Genomic DNA, 20,543 nt, shown 5'->3' on the forward strand with positions numbered 1-20,543 from the left:
GTCTAGCTGCTTCCACACGATAGAAGTGTTACTTGACCTAGCTAAAAAGTCAGCTCCCACCAATAACTATAACATTTTCTACATACTTCTAAGATACACTCACTAGTCAGATAGGATTTGATCCTATCCCACAGGGGGCAAGATTCACTGGTATGCTTCAGCTACTTTAGGGCCACTCCAGAAACCCAGTTTAGCTGGCTGGTCAAACCAGGTTGACGATGGTTTTCCATTGTAAAAATATTGCATGGGAGCTGGAGTGCACCAGTGAACGTAGTCTAGTCAGGAGAAACACGCTTTCTAACAGTTAAAAACGATTAATTCTGATCAGGGCTCACTCCTCATTTCCCCCCTGAAACCTCTTCCCCAGCCTCCTCAGCCTCCACCCCCTGGGGCAGGGGTGCCCCGTCCTCTGAAATCCTTGCCCTGGAGACACTCGACTCAGCCATAGTGGGAACCTCCACACCCCCATCCCATCCCAGCCTGCACCCACTGCCTGGCCCCAGCAACCTCCAGTCCACTCTCCCATACCTTCCCAGTTGAACTCCTTGCTGTTGAAGTAGCCATCACCGTGGCCTCTGCCTGGGCTGCAGGCTGTATTGGGGATGGGCACTTAGCAGCAGGTGTGAAGCTTCAGCAGTGCTCCCAGTGCCACCAGGATTAGCTCCAAGCTGCTCAGCATCTGAGCTCTGGCTGCATCCTCAATCTTACCCGCACTGGGGATGGGGAGCCCAGGGGTAGGAGGTGGGAATGCTTCTCTAGTGACCCAGCTGGGGGCTTAGAGCCCCTACCAGCTGGTAGACAGCTGCCTAGTCTGCCTATGTGTAGACCAGGGATCGACAACCTTTGGCATGTGGCTCGCCAGGGTAAGCCTCCTGGCAGGCCGGGCCGGTTTGTTTACCTTCCGCATCCACAGGTTCAGCTGATCGCGGCTCCCACTGGCCACAGTTCGCCACTCCAGGCCAATGGGGGCTGTGGGAAGCAGCGCGGAACGAGGGATGTGCTGGCCGCAGCTTCCCGCCTCCCCCATTGGCCTGGAACAGCGAACCGCGGCCAGTGTGAGCCATAATTGGCTGAACCTGCAGATGTGGCAGGTAAACAAACCAGCCCGGACTGCCAGGGGCTTACCCTGGTGAGCTGCCTGCCAAAGGTTGCCGATCCCTGGTGTAGACAGTGGCATAACTACAATGGTGCCTAAGGTATAGCAGCCTCTGCTGGTTGGGCTCCCATAACCTTAAGGGCCCTAGCATGGCTGCACCACATGCATCATTGTATCTACACCATTGCTTGAGGGCTTAATGTGCTGATCTAATTCTGGTTATTGGGCTTGGTGTAGGGGTGGCTGGGTGGTGTTGTTGGCCTGTGGTATACAGGAGGTCAGACTAGATGATCTTTGGCCTTAAACTCTGACTCTGTAAAAGCTCGAGTCAGGGGTATGCAGCAGTGCACAGGTTGTGCCTGCACACTGGAAAATGTGGGCCTGTAAATATGTCAGTAGCATTATTACTGGAGATCTGAATTACCACCTACCCCAAAGGAAAAGTGCCATCACTGCTGAGAGGTCAAGGAAAAGGAATCTACCAAGCTGAAGTGATGGGTGATAGTCCTTTGCTCAACTGCCTGAGGGAATTTCCCATCCTGTCTTGAAAAAAGATTTTAAAGATGTAAACAGTGAGAAAACATGATGACGCATAACTATGATAATTTTTCTTCTTCACCAGGTAGCTAAAGCAACATTCTTTTGAAAGATACTCTTTCTTCTTTCCTCTTATTTATGAATATTGATGTAAAAATGAAACAAAAATTAATGAACAACCTTTGCATGTAATACAAATATGCAAATTTTCCAAAGTATGTTGTCATGGGAGCATAGTCACATAATTCTAGTAAATACATGGACCACTGGTGTTCTGGTGTTAGCTTGCATTTCTGCCTCTGCAGTGCTAAAAGATTAGCATGGCAAACTATAATGAGAATGTGCTAAGCCTGTCTAATACGTGCTTTCCTTTTGCCTTAATTTCAGAAGAAGTTTCTTCACCTATATCTCCCCAAATTCAATATCCAACAGACAATACTGTAATACAAGTGGAGTTAGGTATGTATTGACTTCTTATCTTAATTTTTAAATTACATTCCGCAGTGGGTTGCCTAACTCGGGATTGATAACAGAATTAGTGATAGAATTCTTTACCTTGAGGTTACTAGACTTCCATAGTGACAGAAAGTTATTTCCATTTAGTGGGTTATTTGGGCATTAATTAACACTCTCAGGGCCATTCTCAGGAAAGAAGCCAAGGAAAGATCATGTAAATTGAGCTCTCTTCTCACTACTAGACATATTGCTTCCTAATCATAGTTTGCCTGCATTGGGCAGAGGGTGAGGATAGATTGCATTGCCTTCTGTGCTAAAGGATTTCATTCTCTCAGGTTGTCAGTTTAGCACCTTTTCTGCAGAGCAATGGGTTCTGTCTGGGTTCTCTGCTCAGTGTTCCCATTTGGTTCCCTTGTTTTAAACCTATGATCTACACTCCTATTCCTGCTCCCACCATTTATTATTTGTCCCCTGGATTTAGTTGATCCCAGTTCCTGTGGCTGCTCCCTTGATTAAGGGGATGGACCTTTAGTTCTAGGTGGGATCCATCCACCTTTCCAGGACATCAGATAGACCTTTTGCAAGTACTTAATTTACGTAAAGAAATAAAATATTCTAAACTCTTTGCTATAATGAATCTATCATTTCCTATTTGCAGGAATGTTAGAATTCCTCTCTCTCCCTTGCACATTACCAGTTTATACCATGAAGTATAAGTTTTGTTAACCTTATTTTAGACTTTGTCAACACAAACTTGCACAGATATAATTAATTATATAAAATTAATTATATAAAAATTAAATCAGTTTTAATTCACATCTTCTATTATTTTGGTGCAAGTCAGTACAACACTTATTTTGGAATTTTGCTTGTGTCAAGGATTATTTACAAAATCCCACTGACTTTTGTTTAGGTTCTCCTGTGAACATTAGCTGTAGAGCCCTTCTGGGGATTGGAAAGCAAAATATAGCCGATGTTACATGGGAGGTTAATGAAATCAAAGTTGAATGTCTCAATACTTCAAGGTTTCGTGAAGACCGTCAATTGTAAGCACAGAATCATGTGAAATAATTTTCATATTTTGCAAGCTGTGCCCAGGGCCGGCTCCAGGCCACAGCGCACCAAGCGCATGCTTGGGGTGGCACGCCGCAGGGGGCGCTCTGCTGGTTGCTGGGAGGGCGGCAGGCGGCTCCAGTGGACCTGCTGAAGACATGCCTGCGGCAGTTCCACCAAAGCCGCGGGACCCAGCTGCGACAGAAACACCTGCGGGAGGTCCACAGGAGCCGTTGGACCGGCGAGCGGCAGAGCACTCCCCTCGGTGTGCCGCCGTGCTTGGGGCAGCAAAATTGCTAGAGCTGGCCCTGGCTGTGCCTATCCTTTAACAACTAACAGTAACAACTTTCTCTACTAGTTTTATGAGACGTGATCGGGAATATTATGGAGAGTCCATTTTAACTATTGAGGAAGTAATGGAAGAGGATCTTCTGTCGAATTTCACATGTGTAGCACTAAATGAAATAGAATATGTAGTGCTCACAGTGACATTACAGCTCAAAGTGCCTTGTAAGGGTAAGGTACCTTTCAATTTTCATACAGTTTGAAGAATCAGAAACATGTGGTTGTTTGTTTCAGCTGGCAAAAGTAAAATAAAAAAGTACCATCCCTCCCACTGCCACCCCACATTGTCAAACTATACAACATATATATACTATACAACTATATATACACACAATATAATATGGAGAGTTTTGTTGGTGGATTTGTGGAGATCTGGTCTTGAAGCTTTAGGATAAAATCCTGGCAAAATTCCCGTTGACGTTCCCAGGGTCAGGATTTCACCCTCAGAGTCTAGTGCTCTGGGAGGCAGAGGTTCTCAATCTTTTTCCTTCTAACCCCCCCACCCCTCCAAACATGCTCTAAAAACTCTCAGGGCCCCCTTGTCACAATAGCTGGTTTTCTGCATATAAAAGCTGGGGCCGGCATTTGGGGGTAGCAAGTAGGGCAACTGCCTGGGGCCCCATGCCACAGGGCCTCCCACAAAGCTACTTTGCTCAGATTTGCTTCAGTACCTGGTGGTGGGGCTCAGGGCCCCAGACTTCAGCCCCACACAGTGGGGTTTTGGCTTTCTGCCCTGGACCCTAGCAAGTCTAACACTGTCCTTGCTTGGTGGACCCCCTGAAACCTGCTTGTGGCCCACCAGAGGGCCCCGGACCTCTGGCTGAGAACCACTGCTTTGAGGGATAGGATTCTGCTCAGTGTAAGTGTGGAGTGTTGCATGTATAGTGTAAATGAGAGATTCAAAATGACATGCAGGGGATCCAATTTTGCATTCATGAGGATGTTGCTGCCAAATCACTCTTTCCTTGTGGCAAGATTAACCCTCCTTGAATCTATGAAAAGCAACCACTTGCCCATGTGCTGAGCTCAACAGCTCTGTGCAGCCTGCTGTGCACCACAGAAGGACTCCAGGATCAAGATCTGAGTCACAGATCAGTGTGTGGAATAGCTCTGATACTAGTCTCTGTTTCTGTTATCAGTAATGTTCAAATACTCTTTTTATCGCTTTTTGAAAAGAAACTATTGCTGCTAGAGCAAGACAAAGTCAGGAAATGCAAAATCTTTAAGATCTTTAAAAAAAAGTTGAAGGTTGAGCTGCTGGTTCTTGCAGAGCCAAGGGACTGCCCTTTCCCTCTCTTCTATTGTAGTCAGGTTCTTATGTCACCTTCATCACCCTAGTATCTGCACACCTTCCAGAAGTGAATTAAGCAATGTGACTTGCATTCTATCCCCAAGGGAGAATTGTGTGTGCAGTGGTTTGGTTTGGTTTGGTAGGGGGCTACTTTGTGGGTGGTTGTTTTTTTCATGTACATGCTACTAAATGTGTATGTGAGAGAAGAAGGCAGATTGAAGAAGTGCACCATGCACTTGGAGCAGAAGGTAGTGTGGTTTGGGATGGTCCTTAGCTCCTGGGGGAGTTTGTTCCAGTCTCAGACCGGCCCCCAAGAAAGTTCTGTGTCCAGAACAGGTGAGCTTGACTTTTATAATAGAAAGTTCCATTGTGCCTGAAAAGCAAAGCTTTTAATTATGGTTTCCATTCCAGAGCTTTGGGTGGTCTTTTAGGCTACATCTACATTACACATCACTGGTGGTGATATGTAGAGTATGCATAGCTACACATCGCACTGAAAAGCACACCATGTCCACACTCTGGTGTGTAGCTACATACGTCAGCGAAAGGCTCTGGTACAGGGGAGGCAGTGGGAAAAGCCTTTAGCAGCTCGGCACTACAAAAGCTTTTCACTGTGGTGAGGCACCTTCCCCCACCAGAGCCTTTCCCCACTGCCAGAGTATTTCTCTGTGGTGGGGCAAAGGCTCCGGCAGCAGGGCACTGTCAGAGACTTTCCCTGCTGCCTGTAGTCTTTCCATGTGGCATGGAACTGCTGGAGCCTTTCCCCAGTGCTGGACCCCATACCCACTGCTGCAGTATTTTCCTGGGTTGGAGAAGGCCGGGCTCCAGAAGTGGGGAGGTAGTGGGCACTACACAGCTAAAAGTAGCAGTGTAGCTGGGGAGGTATGGTTTGAACAAGTAGAGAGCTGTGCAGAGTATGCATTCAGGTACGTATCCACACCCTTCAGGTCTGTCTTTACTCACCTAAGCTGTGCCTCACCATCTACAATGCTCCTGTATGTACACTACACCCCACCAGAAGAAGAGTGCAGTGTAGACACACCCATAGATATGCTAAGTGCAGGTCATTGAGTGCCTTGGAGATCGGACCTTGGCCTTGACTTGATCATCTATGGGAAGCAGCATAAATAACAGGTTTGATATGATCACAGTATCCCGTGTTGCTGAGGAGATGTACTTCAGTGTCACTGGTGTTTCCAAAGGGCTGATGGCTTCATGCTCAGAAATATTGCACTGTGGTAGTCCAAGACATACAGTGGTGAAGCCCTGTATAACTGAGGCAAGGCCATCATCCATCAGAGATGGTAGGAAGTGTTACTCGGAGATGCTGCTGTGTGTGAGTTTAGTTAAGCTATGGACTGAATTGACCTCTTGTGGGTGTGCACCTTTAATCAAAGGAAAGTAAAGCCAGTGGGGCAGCCACTGCAGTAATGTTGCTAACCCTAGGTATGGTAATATATGTCTCTTGTTGTGGTTCATATATAGCTGGATGAAGGAAACAATGACTATCTGTGTATGTGATTTTCAGTGAAAGAACAATTTTTGTCTCTCTGAATTCTGGGCAATGTAATCATTAAGTATCTGGTCCTTGCTGTAGACAAATCCTATTTTGTTTTTATCCATAGGTCATCAATAATAGATCATGAAAGGCTCTTGAGTGTGCCCACTTTGCTGCTGCCAGTGAGTGTGATGTCTGTCCCCCTCTGTCTATTGCTGCTATAGCCAAGATCCCTACTTCTGTCATTCCTGACTGCTGGTACCACCTCCAGGTATCCCCTGCTGTAGCTGCCTTCTCTCCTTCCTAGCATGGCTCAACAATATTTATGATGAAATGACAGTAGCTGGCATTTAAATTTAATCATTGATACAGTAGGGATTTTTTGTACCGGATGAATTATAACCTTGCAATAAAAGTCATGCAAAATGTCTCCTTTGTTGTTTTTTCCTGAAACAAGCAGACTTTTAAACAAATTCAATATCATCCTCCTCCATCATTTTCTTCCACTGTTGAGAACCCTGTGCAGGCCTCTCAGTGCCCTCTGCTACGCCATTGTTAGTGGCTCTTCCCACCCATCCGTGCAGTCCCCTTCTGCCAGTGATGTGCCTCCAACATTTTCACAATTATTATTTATATCACAGGAGTGTGGAGAGACTCTGTGGAGGATTAGAGCTTCGTTGTGCTAGGCACTGTACAAACACATAGAGACAGTCCCTGCCTCAGAGAACTTACAGTCAAGATGGAAAGAAGTGCTATTTTACAAAAAGAGAACTGAGGTAGAAAGGGATTAAGTGACTTGCACAAAGTCACACAGGAAATCTGTGGCAGAACTGGAACTGAGGCCAGATCTCCTGAGTCCCAGTCAATTGCCTTAACTACAAGACTATCCTTAAATACAATGTCCCCCTTAATTTGTATTAGTAGGTGGAAGGGTGACAAAGGTGTGAGGGTTGTGCTCACAAACAGGAGTGGGGAGGGACTGGGAAATCTATTCTTCCAGCCGCTCCCCCGACCCCAAGATAAAACAGAAGTGCTTTCTCATTATCACTGCTGAAGAAGGAAGTGACACCTCTTGGCAAACATGCTTAGATTAAGTTTATTTCAGTGAAAATATTTGCATTTCCTTCCCTTGGAATATACACAATGTATGTAGATTTGAAGTGTATGTGAAGATCTGTAGGAGGGCCTGGGGTGTCTGTCCCAAAGATTTTTCTTTTTTGGTTTGTTTAATGACAGGGGCATGGTGCAACCCAGTGCCTTCCAAAAACAATAAATCAGCTTTTCAGACACCTCTTATGTCACCAAAGATCCTTGCATACTGCTGGTGCTATACATAATAGTATTACAAATATCATAAAATCATGTAAGAGAGACAAGGTGATCAACTTCTATTGGTGCGAGAGATAATCTTTTGAACTTACACAGAAGTTGGTCCAGCAAAACATATTACCCCACCCACCTTGTCTCTAATATCCTTGGACCAACGCAGCTACAACAACACTATATACATAAAACCATACAGTTAGCTCTATCTGGGATGATTTGGAAGTATCCAGAAGGGGGTGAACTCTTTCATTGGCAGGGAAATTGCCCATACTGTCCTTCCACTTTAGTACCAGAATTTTAATGAGGAGCCCCTGGGAATCTCTAGAGTCTCTTCAACCACTTCTCTGCCTCCTACCCCTCTACCCACCCTTTCCCCGCCTTCACTACCATCTGCCTCTACTTATGTGGTATGGCTCTTCCAGCGTACACTGTATCTTCCACCACTACTATTCCTCTGAGTGACTCTTCCTCCCAAGCTAGCCTTCCCCTTCCATCACCATCTCTAATCCACCCAATACACACTATTCTTTATCCCATGTGGCTATTGCTCCCGTCCTCCATCCCACTCTCTCCTACTTCCTTTTCCCCCACAAACACAAGACTCCTTTCTCATGCAATCAACAGGCCCAAAAATTCCTAATATAAACACCAAGTCTCATCCCATACTCCACATTCATAGTTTGTCCCTGATATCTTCTGATTCCTCCTCTCTCAAGCCCAGGTCATGGAAAAGATGATCCTGATGTCTCCTGACCCCTTTTCATAGGAACAACAGGCTTCTCCACTGCCTCTAGATGCTCTCTCCTTTGACCCATAGAGGGCGATCACCACATCCTCAGGATTCCCTCTGGTAGTATCTGACTGTCAGAAGCTGGGAGTGAATGACAGGGGTTGGCTCACTTGGTGATTGCAAGGTTCTGTTCATTCCCTTTAAGGCACCTGGCATTGGCCACTGTCGGAAGACAGGATACTGGGCTAGACCATTGATCTGACCCAGTGTGGCCCTTCTTATGTTCTCCTCATTCCCAGACAAGCCATCTCTGGTATCTTCTGAGATCAATTCACAAAGATGTTTTATCTGGTCTATATATCGGTTTATGGATTGTTGATCTCTGAGCACCACAATGGCAGGTCATTCCTCACATGTCTTAATCCCCCTTTCCTGCTCCTCTTCCACAGTTAGGCCAATCTCAGTATATCTTCCTGTTCAGTGACTGGGTGGCTGAATGCCTCTTAATTCTGCCCTGTCTCTTCATGGACTGGTTGCCTCTTGCATCTCTCTGTCCCTCATGCCCATTCAGAGATGTTCCACCCCAGACATTTCTGGCTCTACCATCATAGACAGCCCTCAGTGATATCTTCCATTTCTCCCTTCATCTTGATCTGGTGTCTTCTCATCCTCATCACAGATAGGTCCATAATGTGGAAAAAAAATCTTTTCCTCTGTGCACTTTCTGCTATAGAAAATAATTACCTCTGTAGACACCAAAATCATGCTGAGTGGGGGCAGGCCTACTTCCAGAACACCAGATTCATTTTTTCTCAAATTCTTGGGAAGTTCAGGACTGAATCTGGCACTCAGGTTTATCTCTGGAAGATAGATTTGGAAGTGAAATGCAGACATGGATCCAAAGTTTGCTTCTTGGATCTCTTTCTAAGTTAGAGGCAAAAGCTGTTATAAAATATTGTCCGGTTGGTTTCCATCATTCTGTCCCTCTCCAGTCCCCTGTTCTGTCTTCTTATCACCTCCTGTCTCCTAGTGTTGTTTTGTAAAGAGCCAGCAATGCCATGTTCCCACAGTTTTTAGCTGTTACTTAAAAAAGCCCACCACCAACAAAAACCTATTAATGTGCTGATTTTAGCAGGATGAAGTAAAGTAATAATTCCATAACCAGAAACATCTACATCGTCTTGTACAAGGTCTTCACAAGTACCCTGCCCAGAAATTGCACGGAACTCAGTTTATCTCTCCCAGAAGAACAAGGGGCTGAATCAGCCCTGTTGAGAATTGAACCCATAGTTCCAGGAAGCCCAATGTGGAGATTTCTGTCTAATGCGTATAAACTTCATAACCACAGGAAGTTTATGACCTTTTTAACAGTTCTTGTATATCCAGCACAAATACCGATGTCAATAGCTCCTTATAAGCTCCTGTATTTGCTGAACTGGGATGCTAGGGCCCAATTTTTGTATTAGCTATTTTTTAGATCTCAGGGCAGAACAGTCTTTATATACTTACATAATATTGTTTATATGATACCTTTATGTATTGTTATTAATGAGAAGGATTGTTGCCATTGGATGTCTGATTGTTTCATGTCCCTTGTACCCAGTAGGAATCCTAAAAACAAAATCAAGAGTGTAGAAACCATATCAGATTTCTCTAAATCCCAGCCCTATAGGGACAAAGGATGGCATACTTTCAGCCCCTTTATTTTTCTGGCTTTTGAATGTTTTTTCTCAGGGGCTCATGCTTTTAGGTTGCCTTCTTGCTCTAAATGGCCCCATAGTACATTGTCTCTCTCTGGCGCATGTTCTTCTGGAGAAACCACGAAACTGTAAATAGGAATAAAACAAGCTCTTCCATTTCAAATGTTTACTTTTAGCTAATTAATTCAGAGCCAAATCCAGATCCAGCGGCCTACCAAATCTGCCCCAGGCTGTGGAGCTGCTCCAGGAAGGCTACATCAGCCTAATCGCTGTATCAGTCTGTGCCAGATATTTATTCTCATGATCCCTATAAATCCCTGGGTGGCAAGTAGGATGGGAAAGCCTACCTATATTTTTCTCCTACCTACCACCCCCATGCACTGCCATAGAGCCAGGACTCCATAACATGCAGATGAGGTACATCCAGTTCTGCTACATGAAGCAGGGGGCTAGATTTGCTCCCCCAAAACACACTATAAATGTAAATGTGCCTTGGGAAATGACAGCGTTTCTTCCATCATTTTTTAAAATGTACATTAGTCTGGTGGGGTGAAAGCAAATCCCTAAGCCTCAGTCCTCCAAAGAGCACTAGGTGGATGGATCCCATGCCCACATGAAGCCCCATTGACTGCTGTGGCACTCTGCTGTGCCAAGTTTCTTGAAGAATCAGGTACTTAGTACTGGCTAGATATAACATGATCAATTTGCTGCATGAAGATGATATCAGATTTAAGTACAAACAAAACTTGACAGTGTTATAAATTAGCCAGTGAATGTTAGTCATAGAAAAAATGGTGGGTCATAAATCGCACTGGAAACTATTTTAAAATATTTGGAACTAGAAAGTGGTTTAACAATTTCTGTCTGTTCTATTATTATTATTTTGGCAGAAATATATCTGTGCTGGAAACTTGTATACCAAAGGCCAAATCTTCAATCTTTACTGAGCTAGTACTCCTTTTTCAGTGCAGTCAGAATGTTGCCTAACTAAGATAGGAAAGACTTTGATCCTAAGTTATGGCCCAATGTCCTTGGAGAAGGCTAAGAGGTTTTACTTAAATTTGCCTTGGCTATAGCTTAAAATGTAACACAAGGGCTTAGGCTCATGAAAGAGAAAGCAAGAAAATACTTTTTGTTTATAGAATTTAAACAAATAATTGTGCTTGGGTTTTTTATTTGTGACTGAACTTAATTTTCATGAAAGAGGGTTAACATTCTAAGGTTTAAAATAACAAAAAAAAATGCATGCCTTTAAAATCTTGACACATACCACTCACAATGCTTAAATGTATTGAGGTATTTGCAATACTCCCTCTCTAAGTAATGGTACTATTACACATACTATGGTAATATACAGATAAATACAGTAATGTTCTATGACAATTAAGAAAAGCAAATTATTTGATATTTAAATGTGAAAACTCCTAAAAAGCCCGAGGATATCAATGTGGGGGGGAAAGATCTAAGAGTAAATAGTTTAGTAGTTAGATGTGTTAAAGATGAGTCTGGTAGCACTGCCTATTATTAATGGAGCTCAATGGTTTCCATTTCACTGGCTTATAACTGTCATTCTTTAAGCTGAAATTTCATGCCAGGTTTCTCCCTCTGGCTGATTTGTGGGGTGAGGGGGAATTTCAGCCCAAATGATTTTCCCACTTCAGAAAATGAGGTTAGGATAAAATACATTGTTTTGACCATGCTGAAAATTTTGGTGACCTTATATTTTAGAAATTCTAATGCCCCCTGCTTTGGAGCAAGAAACTGAAATTTGGTGTACGGTGGACTTTGTGTCAGGGATGATGTGCCTTTTGCTGTTCCTGTGACAATCTTCCCAAACTGGACCAAGTTATAAACCTCAGAAAAAATTGCAGTTTGCACATGCTCAGTAGAGACTTGCTAGAGCTTTCCAGCTAAATTCCTCATGGATTCAGTCCATGCTGGGCATACTTGAGCATTGGGCTGAGCAGAACTTTCCCTTCAATCGAAGCTGTAGGCTTCTGTGGCTGGGCCAGGGCTGGTTCCAGGCAGCTGAACTTAGGGGCTGCTCTAGCTATAGGCAAACTGGGCAGCTGCCTAGGATGGCTGATTTAGCTTGGCCACCCCTCTGTCATGCCAGCGGCATGGATGGGCCAAATTTGAATGGCTTGCAACCCCATGCTTCAGGCCAGAGTGCCACTCTCTGAAATTTGGCCCAGCTGCCCTTCTATCCTGACAGAAAGGCAGCTCGCCCAAATCTGTTGCCCTATGCTTACAAGGAAGACAGCAGCACACTGAAATTTTGCCAGGGCTGCAGGTTGTCTTGAGCAGCTTTTTCCTCAACTGAGGCGGGAAAATTGTTAAAGTAACATTATTAAGGTTGCAAAGTCAAGCACCGAAAAGTTAGGAAATGCCAGAATTAAGGTTGCCTGCACACCCTTAATCCAGCCCCCTTGTTCAGGTACTTTATGACATAGCTTTTAATTACATGATTACATACTGCTTTTTTCTACAGGACCCCTGCCTCTTTCAGTGCACAGGTTGGACCTACTCTATCTAGTAAAGGAAACTGTTGTTGGTGAGACCCCTGCCTCAATTGTTGCAGATGTTGGAAGGTGTGTAGTGAATGAGGCAGGGGACTGCAGGAGGAAAAAGGAGAGTGTCATAGTTAATTCTGCCACAAAGTTCCTATGTGACATTAGGCAAGTCATGTGAACCAAACTTTTCACAGCTAGTCATTAAGTGTGTGGTCTTTGTTTTCTGGGTACTTACCTTCAGCACTCTCAGCAGGAAATGAAATCAGTGGGAGCTGTGCTTTGAACATATAAACATTTATAAGGCTAAATACTCTGAAAGTGGCACCCAAAATTAGTGGATACTTCTGGCCTCAATGTCTCTGTGCCTCAGTTCCACATCTGTAAAATGGGAATAATACTCCCTCATCTCAGAGAGGTGTTGTAAAAATTAATGAATTAATGCAGGGGTAGGCAACCTATGGCACATATGCTGAAGGCAGCACACAAGCTGATTTTCAGTGGCACTCACGCTGCCTGGGTCCTGGCCACAGGTCTGGGGGGCTCTGAATTTTAATTTAATTTTAAATGAAGCTTCTTAAACATTTAAAAAAACCCTTTTTGTACAACAATAGTTTAGTTATATATTATAAACTTATAGACAGAGACTTCTAAAAACGTTAACATTTATTACTGGCCTGCAAAACCTTAAATTAGAGTGAATAAATGAAGACTTGGCACACCACTTCTGAAAGGTTGCCAACCTCTGAATTAATGTTTTGTAAAGCACTCAAATACAGTAATGATGATTGCCAGAGAAAAGTTCAGGAGTAAACTAATAATTTCTTCAGAGCAGGTTTGACTAGTGTGCAATAAATAAGGCCCCGGGCCACACACTGAATAGTGAGGAGAATACAAATATTAAAATAGCTGCTCATCATTTGAGCAGACCCACTCTGTGCATAGAACAAGGCTGTGATCATGTGGAAAAAATAAGATGTGTGCATGTGAATAAAGAATGTCTCATAGTGCCTAGGCACAAAAGGGCTGAATTAAGGTTGCACAGGCAATCTTAATTCTCACATTGCCTAACCTTAATAATGTATTTTAAAACATTTATGAATGTGTAATATATATCTATATTTCAGTTCCACACAGGGAAAGGTGATTTTAGTTAGAAAGATAAATTTTGTGTAAGTAGGGGTAAATAACCCGTGATTGAAATCAACGAACAAAGATTCATATAGCTGAATTCTGATTAGAACTGTTATCTTTAGGCAGGAAATTTTCCAAAAAAAAAGTAAAGAAGGGGGGCTTGTGCATCTAAATCGGGGTGGGCAAACTATGGCCCATGGAGTCCTGTGCTCACCCCACCCCAGGGGCCGTGCAGGGATGTGGTGAGCTGTGTGGCGTGACATGGGGCCAGGGGTCCCTGTGTGTGGGGCCCCTGTGCGTCCCACTGCCACCCTGGAGCCACTTTAGGTAAGCGGCACCTGGCCGTAACCTGAACCTCTTCTGCACCCCGCCCTCCATCTCCCTGCCCTAAGCCCTCTGCCAGCACCTCACACCCTCCTGCACCCTGACCCCCTGCCCTGAGCTCCCTGCTGCAGCCCTGTGCACCCCAAATCCCTGCTCTGAGCTCCCACTGCACCCTGCACCCCAACCCCCTGCCTTAAGCTCCCACTGCACCCCCATGCACCCCAACTCCCTGCCCTGAGCCCCCTCCCACACCCTGCACTCCCTCCCGCACCCCAACCCCCTGCCCTGGCCCTCCATACAATTTCCCCACCCGGATGTGGCCCTTGGCCAAAAAAGTTTGCCCACCCCTGATTTAAATACTTTAGGTGCTTCTGAAAATCTTCCCAGACACCAGAAGTATTATAAATAAATTCAAAATCAAAATTTGGGAAGCCAGCAAGGTGAGTATCTTATCTTCAGTATCCAATTTGTCTTCTACTTCACTGATCCACTGTAAGAAGAGAAGCTTTAATGTAATCAAAATAAAAAAAGAAATGTTTTCCCCATCTTTATTCCAGTGATTTGGATGGAACCAAAAATCAAGGCCTCCAAGTCCAAAGTAAGCAATTCTGCTAGTTAACACATTAATTTATTTCTGGAGGCCTGTGTGACATTTGATACATCAAGAAATACTAGAACCTCTTTATATAAGAAGAAAATATCACCTCTTTTCTTTTCATCATAGCAAATAACATTTAATGGCTACCTGATAGTAAAAATAACATCATTCAAGCATGTGATGGATTTACTGAACATGTTAAAAAGTTTAGATATTTGCTTGAAAGGGTTGAAGTCATCCATAGAAATTTGAAAATTATTCATAGAATTGTACTAGCTTTATGATCCTTGGGGAAACCCCCAAGCAGACATCTTACTAATCTTACAAAACTCATATCTATTCATCAGTTTTCATATGGAGGTACATATTGTCTTTAATTAATCCTCCCATGAGTGACTAGTACCATCGTTCTCTAGTTTCCAGAGTTGTTAATATTTCTTAGATTTCATTTGCATGTTTTTAGCTAACTCACACTCTGTCTTTGAGTCAGACATTTTAACAGCTAAGGGGTGATTGGCATGAATGAGTGTAACTTCACTGAAATCCAGGAAGTTGAAGTCTGTGGAGCTGCACCCATTTATACAGGTTGAGGAGCTGGTCCAAGGAGTCCAATTACTTTTCTAAAGACTCAAGCTTCTTTTACAGGTATCACAATAAAATGTAATTGTAGAAGTGGCTGTGGCATCAAAAAGTTAGCAATAGATATGTTTTCAGCTATTTCAACAGCTTCACATACATTGGCTGATAAAGGTGAACAAAACAGAGACTGTGACATGGGAGAAATTTTCCTTCCACCTTATTTTGTGTCACAGGAGTAACTGCTAATGTACAGATCAGTGGTTCTCAAACTGTGGGTCGGGACCCCACAATGGATTGTGACTGCATTTTAGGGTTGCCAACTCTGGTTGGATGAATTACTGGAGGTTTCATCACATGACATTATCTTTAATTAAAGATTGATCTTTAATTCCTGGAGAAGCCAGGACAATCCTGGAGGGTTGGCAACCCTACTCCATTTTAATGGGGTCGCCAGGGCTGCCATTAGACTTGCTGTGGCCCAGGGCTGAAGCCAAACCCAACGGCTTCAGTCCTGTGGGGCTCAGGTTACAGGCCCCCTGCCTGGGGCTGAAGTCCTTGGGCTTTGGTGTTGGTCCCCTCCCCACCCAGGATGGTGAGGCTTCGGCAGGCTCAGGCTTCAATCCCCCTCCTGAGTTGAGTGGTAATTTTTGTTGTCAGAAGGAGCCGTGGTGCAATGAAGTTTGAGAACCCCTGGCTAGATGCAACTCAGCATTGTTATTCTGCTTGTATGGAGAGGAGATATAGCAAACAATACATTAATCTAAGGCAGGATCTCTCTTAGCACAGCTGCTGTCTCCTCCTCCCACACTCCCTACCCCATGTCCCCTGATGTCATCTGGGGGGATGGGGCTGACAGTGAGGTCCTCTCTGCAAAGCAGCTACAATCACTGCACTCCCTGATCTCACCTCTGATGGGAAAGGGCAAATGTTGGAGGACTTCTTAGTATAGTAGCTGCTTTATACCTTGAAGATATAGGGTACGTCTACACTACAGGATTATTCCGATTTTACATAAACAGGTTTTGTAAAATAGATTGTATAAAGTCAAGTGCACGTGACCACACAAAGCACAATAATTCGGTGGTGTGCATCCATGTACCGAGGCTAGCGTCAATTTCTGGAGCGTTGCACTCTGGGTAGCTATCTCGTAGCTATCCCATAGTTCCCGCAGTCTCCTCTGCCCATTGGAATTCTGGGTTGAGATCCCAATGCATGATGGTACAAAAACAGTGTTGCGGGTGATTCTGGGTAAATGTCGTCACTCATTCCTTCCTCTGTGAAAGCAACGGCGGACAATCATTTTGCGCCCTTTTTCCCTGGATTGCCCTGGCAGACGCCATAGCATGGCAATCATGGAGCCCGTTTTGCCTTTTGTTACTGTCACCGTATGTGTACTGGATGCTGCTGACAGAGGCAGTACTGCAGTGCTACACAGCAGCATTCATTTGCCTTTGCAAGGTAGCAGAGACGGTTACTAGTCGTTTTGTACCATCTGCTGTGTCATTGTAAATTGGCGATGAGATCATGGTTATCAGTCGTTTTGTACCATCTTGGGTGCTCCTGGCTGGCCTCGCTGAGATCGGCTGGGGGCCCAAAGACAAAAATGGGAATGACTTCCCGGGTCATTCCTTCCTTTATGTTTTATCTAAAAATAGAGTCAATCCTGCCTAGAATATGGGGCAAGTGTACTGGAGAACCAGTGTATCAGAGAACCAGAGAGCACAGCCGCTCCATGTCAGATCCCGCAGAAATGATGAACTGCATGCCATTCTAGGGGGTGCCCCTGCAACAACCCCACCCGTTGCTTCCCTTCTCCCCCAACCCTGCTGGGCTACCATGCCTCTGTATCCCCATTTGTGTGATGAAGTAACAAAGAATGCAGGAATAAGAAACACTGACTTTTTAGTGAGATAAAATGAGGGGGAGGCAGCCTCCAGCTGCTATGATAGTCCAGGCAGGATATTAAACGGTGGCGGGGAGAGGAGCCCAGCATTCTGCTGCTATGATAGTCCAGGCAGTACAGAATCTTTTTTTTAGACAGGAAGGGGCAGGGGGGCTGATGGAGCTCAGCCCCCAGTTGCTATGATGAGGATGGTTACCAGCCGTTCTGTACCATCTGCAGGGAATAACCGGGAGTCATTCCTATTTTTATCCAGGCACTCCAGGCCGACCTCACCTGAGGCCAGCCAGGAGCACTCACGGGATGATGACGAGGACGGCTTTTGTACTGTACCGTCTGTCACCAGGGAGGGAAGGAGAGAGGATGCTGCTGTTCAGTGCCGCAGCACCGCATCTACCAGTAGCATGCAGTAGACATAGGGTGACATTGAAAAAACTCAAGAAACAATTTTTCCCCTTTTCTTTCACGTGGGGGAGGGGGAGTAAATTAACGAGATATATCCTGAACCACCCTGGGCAATGTGTTTGACCCTACAGGCATTGGGAGCTCAGCCAAGAATGCAAATACTTTTCGGAGACTGCGGGGACTGTGGGATAGCTGGAATCCTCAGTACCCCCTCCCTCCCTCCCTCCATGAGTGTCCATTTGATTCTTTGGCTTTCCTTTACGCTTGTCACACAGCACTGTGCTGTGGACTCTGTATCATAGCCTGGAGATTTTTTTCAAATGCTTTGGCATTTCGTCTTCTGTAATGGAGCTCAGATAGAACAGATTTGTCTCCCCATACAGCGATCAGATCCAGTATCTCCCATATGGTCCATGCTGGAGCTCTTTTTGGATTTGGGACTGCATGGCCACCCATGCTGATCAGAGCTCCACGATGGGCAAACAGGAAATGCAATTCAAAAGTTCGTGGGGCTTTTCCTGTCTACCTAGCCAGTGCATTCGAGTTCAGATTGCTTTCCAGAGCGGTCACAATGGTGCACTGTGGGATACCGCCCGGAGGCCAATACCCTCGATTTGCAGCCACACTATCCCTAATCCGACACGGCAATACCGATTTCAGCGCTACTCCTCTCGTCGAGGAGGAGTACAGAAACCGGTTTAAAGAGCCCTTTATATTGATATTAAGGGCCTCGTTGTGTGGACAGGTGCAGGGTTAAATCGGTTTAACGCTGCTAAATTCAGTTTGAACGCGTAGTGTAGACCAGGCCAAAGGCTTATAAACCTCACCCAGCCCTGAAATGGCATAGGGGAGGCAGGCCAGTGTGAGAAGCCCCCTTAATGCAGTGACTATAACACTCCCACCACACAGTCCCTGACATAATCTCCAGGAATGGAGCTGAAGGTGGGGTCTTCTGGATGCATCAGCTACTGCTCACTGTGGGCGGTTCTTTTAATCCAGGGGTCAGCAACCTTTCAGAAGTGGTGAGCCGAGTCTTCATTTATTCACTCTAATTTAAGGTTTGATGTGCCAGTAAGACATTTTAATGTTTTTAGAAGGTCTCTTTCAATAAATCTATAATATATAACTAAACTATTGTTGTATGTAAAGTAAATAAGGTTTTTTAAATGTTTAAGAAGCTTCATTTAAAATTAAATTAAAATGCAGAGTCCCTGGACTGGTGGCTAGGACCCAGGCAATGTGAGTGCCACTGAAATCAGCTCATGTGCCGCCTTCCGCACACGTGCCATAGGTTGCCTACCCCTGTTTTAATCCCTTTACTCCTTAACATCCTATCCAGGATCTGTGTGAGAGGCAGAGGACACGGCCCAGCTACTAGCATCTTTAATACTAATACTGTCTTTTTTTTCTTTCCTTGGCAGGAGATAATCACAGCACCTACACAACAATAGGGATTCTGGTTTTGTTAGTTATAATAGCCCTCTTGCTCATACTTTACAAGTTTTTCCGAACTGATATTGTCCTACTGTGTCAGGAGATATTTAAACCCTACAAAACCCAGGATGGTGAGTAAGAATTATGCAAAAGATAAGGGGATTGGGAGGGAAATGGAAGAGGTAAATTGCTCTGAAATGGCTTAATTGCATAACTGTTTATTGCATCCCATGTACTTTGGGCCTGATTCTCCACTCTGTTACTCCTTGTGAAGTCATTTATACCCAGGCAACATAAAGGTAAAGTGGTAACATTCTGATCTCGCAGTGTTGCATGCTCACTTCGCACAAGTGTGAATGGCCAGCTAATTGGCAAGGCAGTGGAGAACCAGGCCCTTTATAAAATATGAAGGCTGTTTCCTAAAATTAGTATGGAGGAGTGTATTTTGATGTACAAATACTAACTTTGAGATCAGTTAGATTTAGATAGGCTCCCTAACCATCTGCAGTCCCTGTGTAAAGCCCTTTGTTCTCATGGGCTCTGTGTAAGTGCTCTTAGTGTATTATGAAAAAAAGCCTTTCAACCCAAAGAAAATCCTTGTTTAATACTCTAGACGGACAGTGCAAATATGATTGTCATGGTATAATTCCCCACTCTGAACCTTCGCGTCCAAAAGATGGGGTACCAGCATGAATTCCTCTAAGCTCAATTACCAGCTTAGTACTTGTAGCGCTGCCACCAACCAGGAATTCCAGTGCCTGGTACACTCTGGTCCCCCCAAAACCTTGCCCGGGGACCCCCAAGACCCAGTCCCTCTGGATCTCCACACAAGAAAAGTAAACCCTTTCCCTCACTGTTGCCTTTCCCAGACTTTCCCTCCCTGGGTTACCCTGGAAGATCACTGTGATTCAAACTCCTTGAATCTTAAACAGAGAGGAAAATGCACCTTCCCCACTCCTTCTCTCTCCCCCTCCCAGACTCTCCCTGAGAGAGAAAGTAATCCTAACACAGAGAGAAATTAGCCTCTCTTTCCCCCTTCCCTCCTTTCTCCCCACCAATTCCCTGGTGAATCCAGACCCCGTCCCCTGGGGTCTCACACCAGAATAAAAAAAACAATCAGGTTCTTAAACAAGAAACTTTTAATTAAAGAGAGAAAAACAGTAAAAATTATCTTTGTAAATTTAAGATGGAATAGGTATAGGGTCTTTCAGCTATAGACACTGGGAATACCCTGCAAGCCTAAGTATACAAGTACAAACTAAAATACTTTTAGCAAAATACACATTTGAACTCCTTCCAGCCAAATACACATTTGCAAATAAAGAAAACAAACATAAGCCTAACTTGCCTTATCTACCTAGTACTCACTATTTTGAACTTATAAGAGCCTGTATCGGAGAGATTGGAGAGAAACCTGGTTGCATGTCTGGTCCCTCTGAGCCCCCAGAGTGAACAACAACCAAACACTAACAGCACACACAAAAGCTGCCCTCCCTCAAGATTTGAAAGTATCCTGTCCCCTGATTGGTTCTCTGGTCAAGTGACAGCCAGGCTCACTGATTTTGTTAACCCTTTACCGGCAAAAGAGATATGAAGTACTTCTGTTCTATTAACTCTTACTTATCTG

General features: G+C 44.6%; 1 protein-coding gene across 5 annotated transcripts in view; it reads left to right on the top strand.

Annotated features, from left to right (window-relative positions):
• Positions 1 to 20,543, top strand: part of IL1RL1 (interleukin 1 receptor like 1) — a 45,335-nt gene that overhangs the window by 12,168 nt on the left and 12,624 nt on the right. For all 5 annotated transcript variants that reach the window (XM_050922166.1, XM_050922157.1, XM_050922149.1 and 2 more), the window contains 4 exons: positions 2,021 to 2,092; positions 3,003 to 3,135; positions 3,501 to 3,658; positions 18,904 to 19,047. In XM_050922166.1, the coding sequence (XP_050778123.1) occupies positions 2,021 to 2,092; positions 3,003 to 3,135; positions 3,501 to 3,658; positions 18,904 to 19,047 (507 nt within the window). The remainder of the gene's footprint in view (positions 1 to 2,020; positions 2,093 to 3,002; positions 3,136 to 3,500; positions 3,659 to 18,903; positions 19,048 to 20,543) is intronic.

The sequence above is a fragment of the Gopherus flavomarginatus genome, chromosome 1, assembly GCF_025201925.1.
Source record: "Gopherus flavomarginatus isolate rGopFla2 chromosome 1, rGopFla2.mat.asm, whole genome shotgun sequence".
Classification (NCBI taxonomy): domain Eukaryota; kingdom Metazoa; phylum Chordata; order Testudines; family Testudinidae; genus Gopherus; species Gopherus flavomarginatus.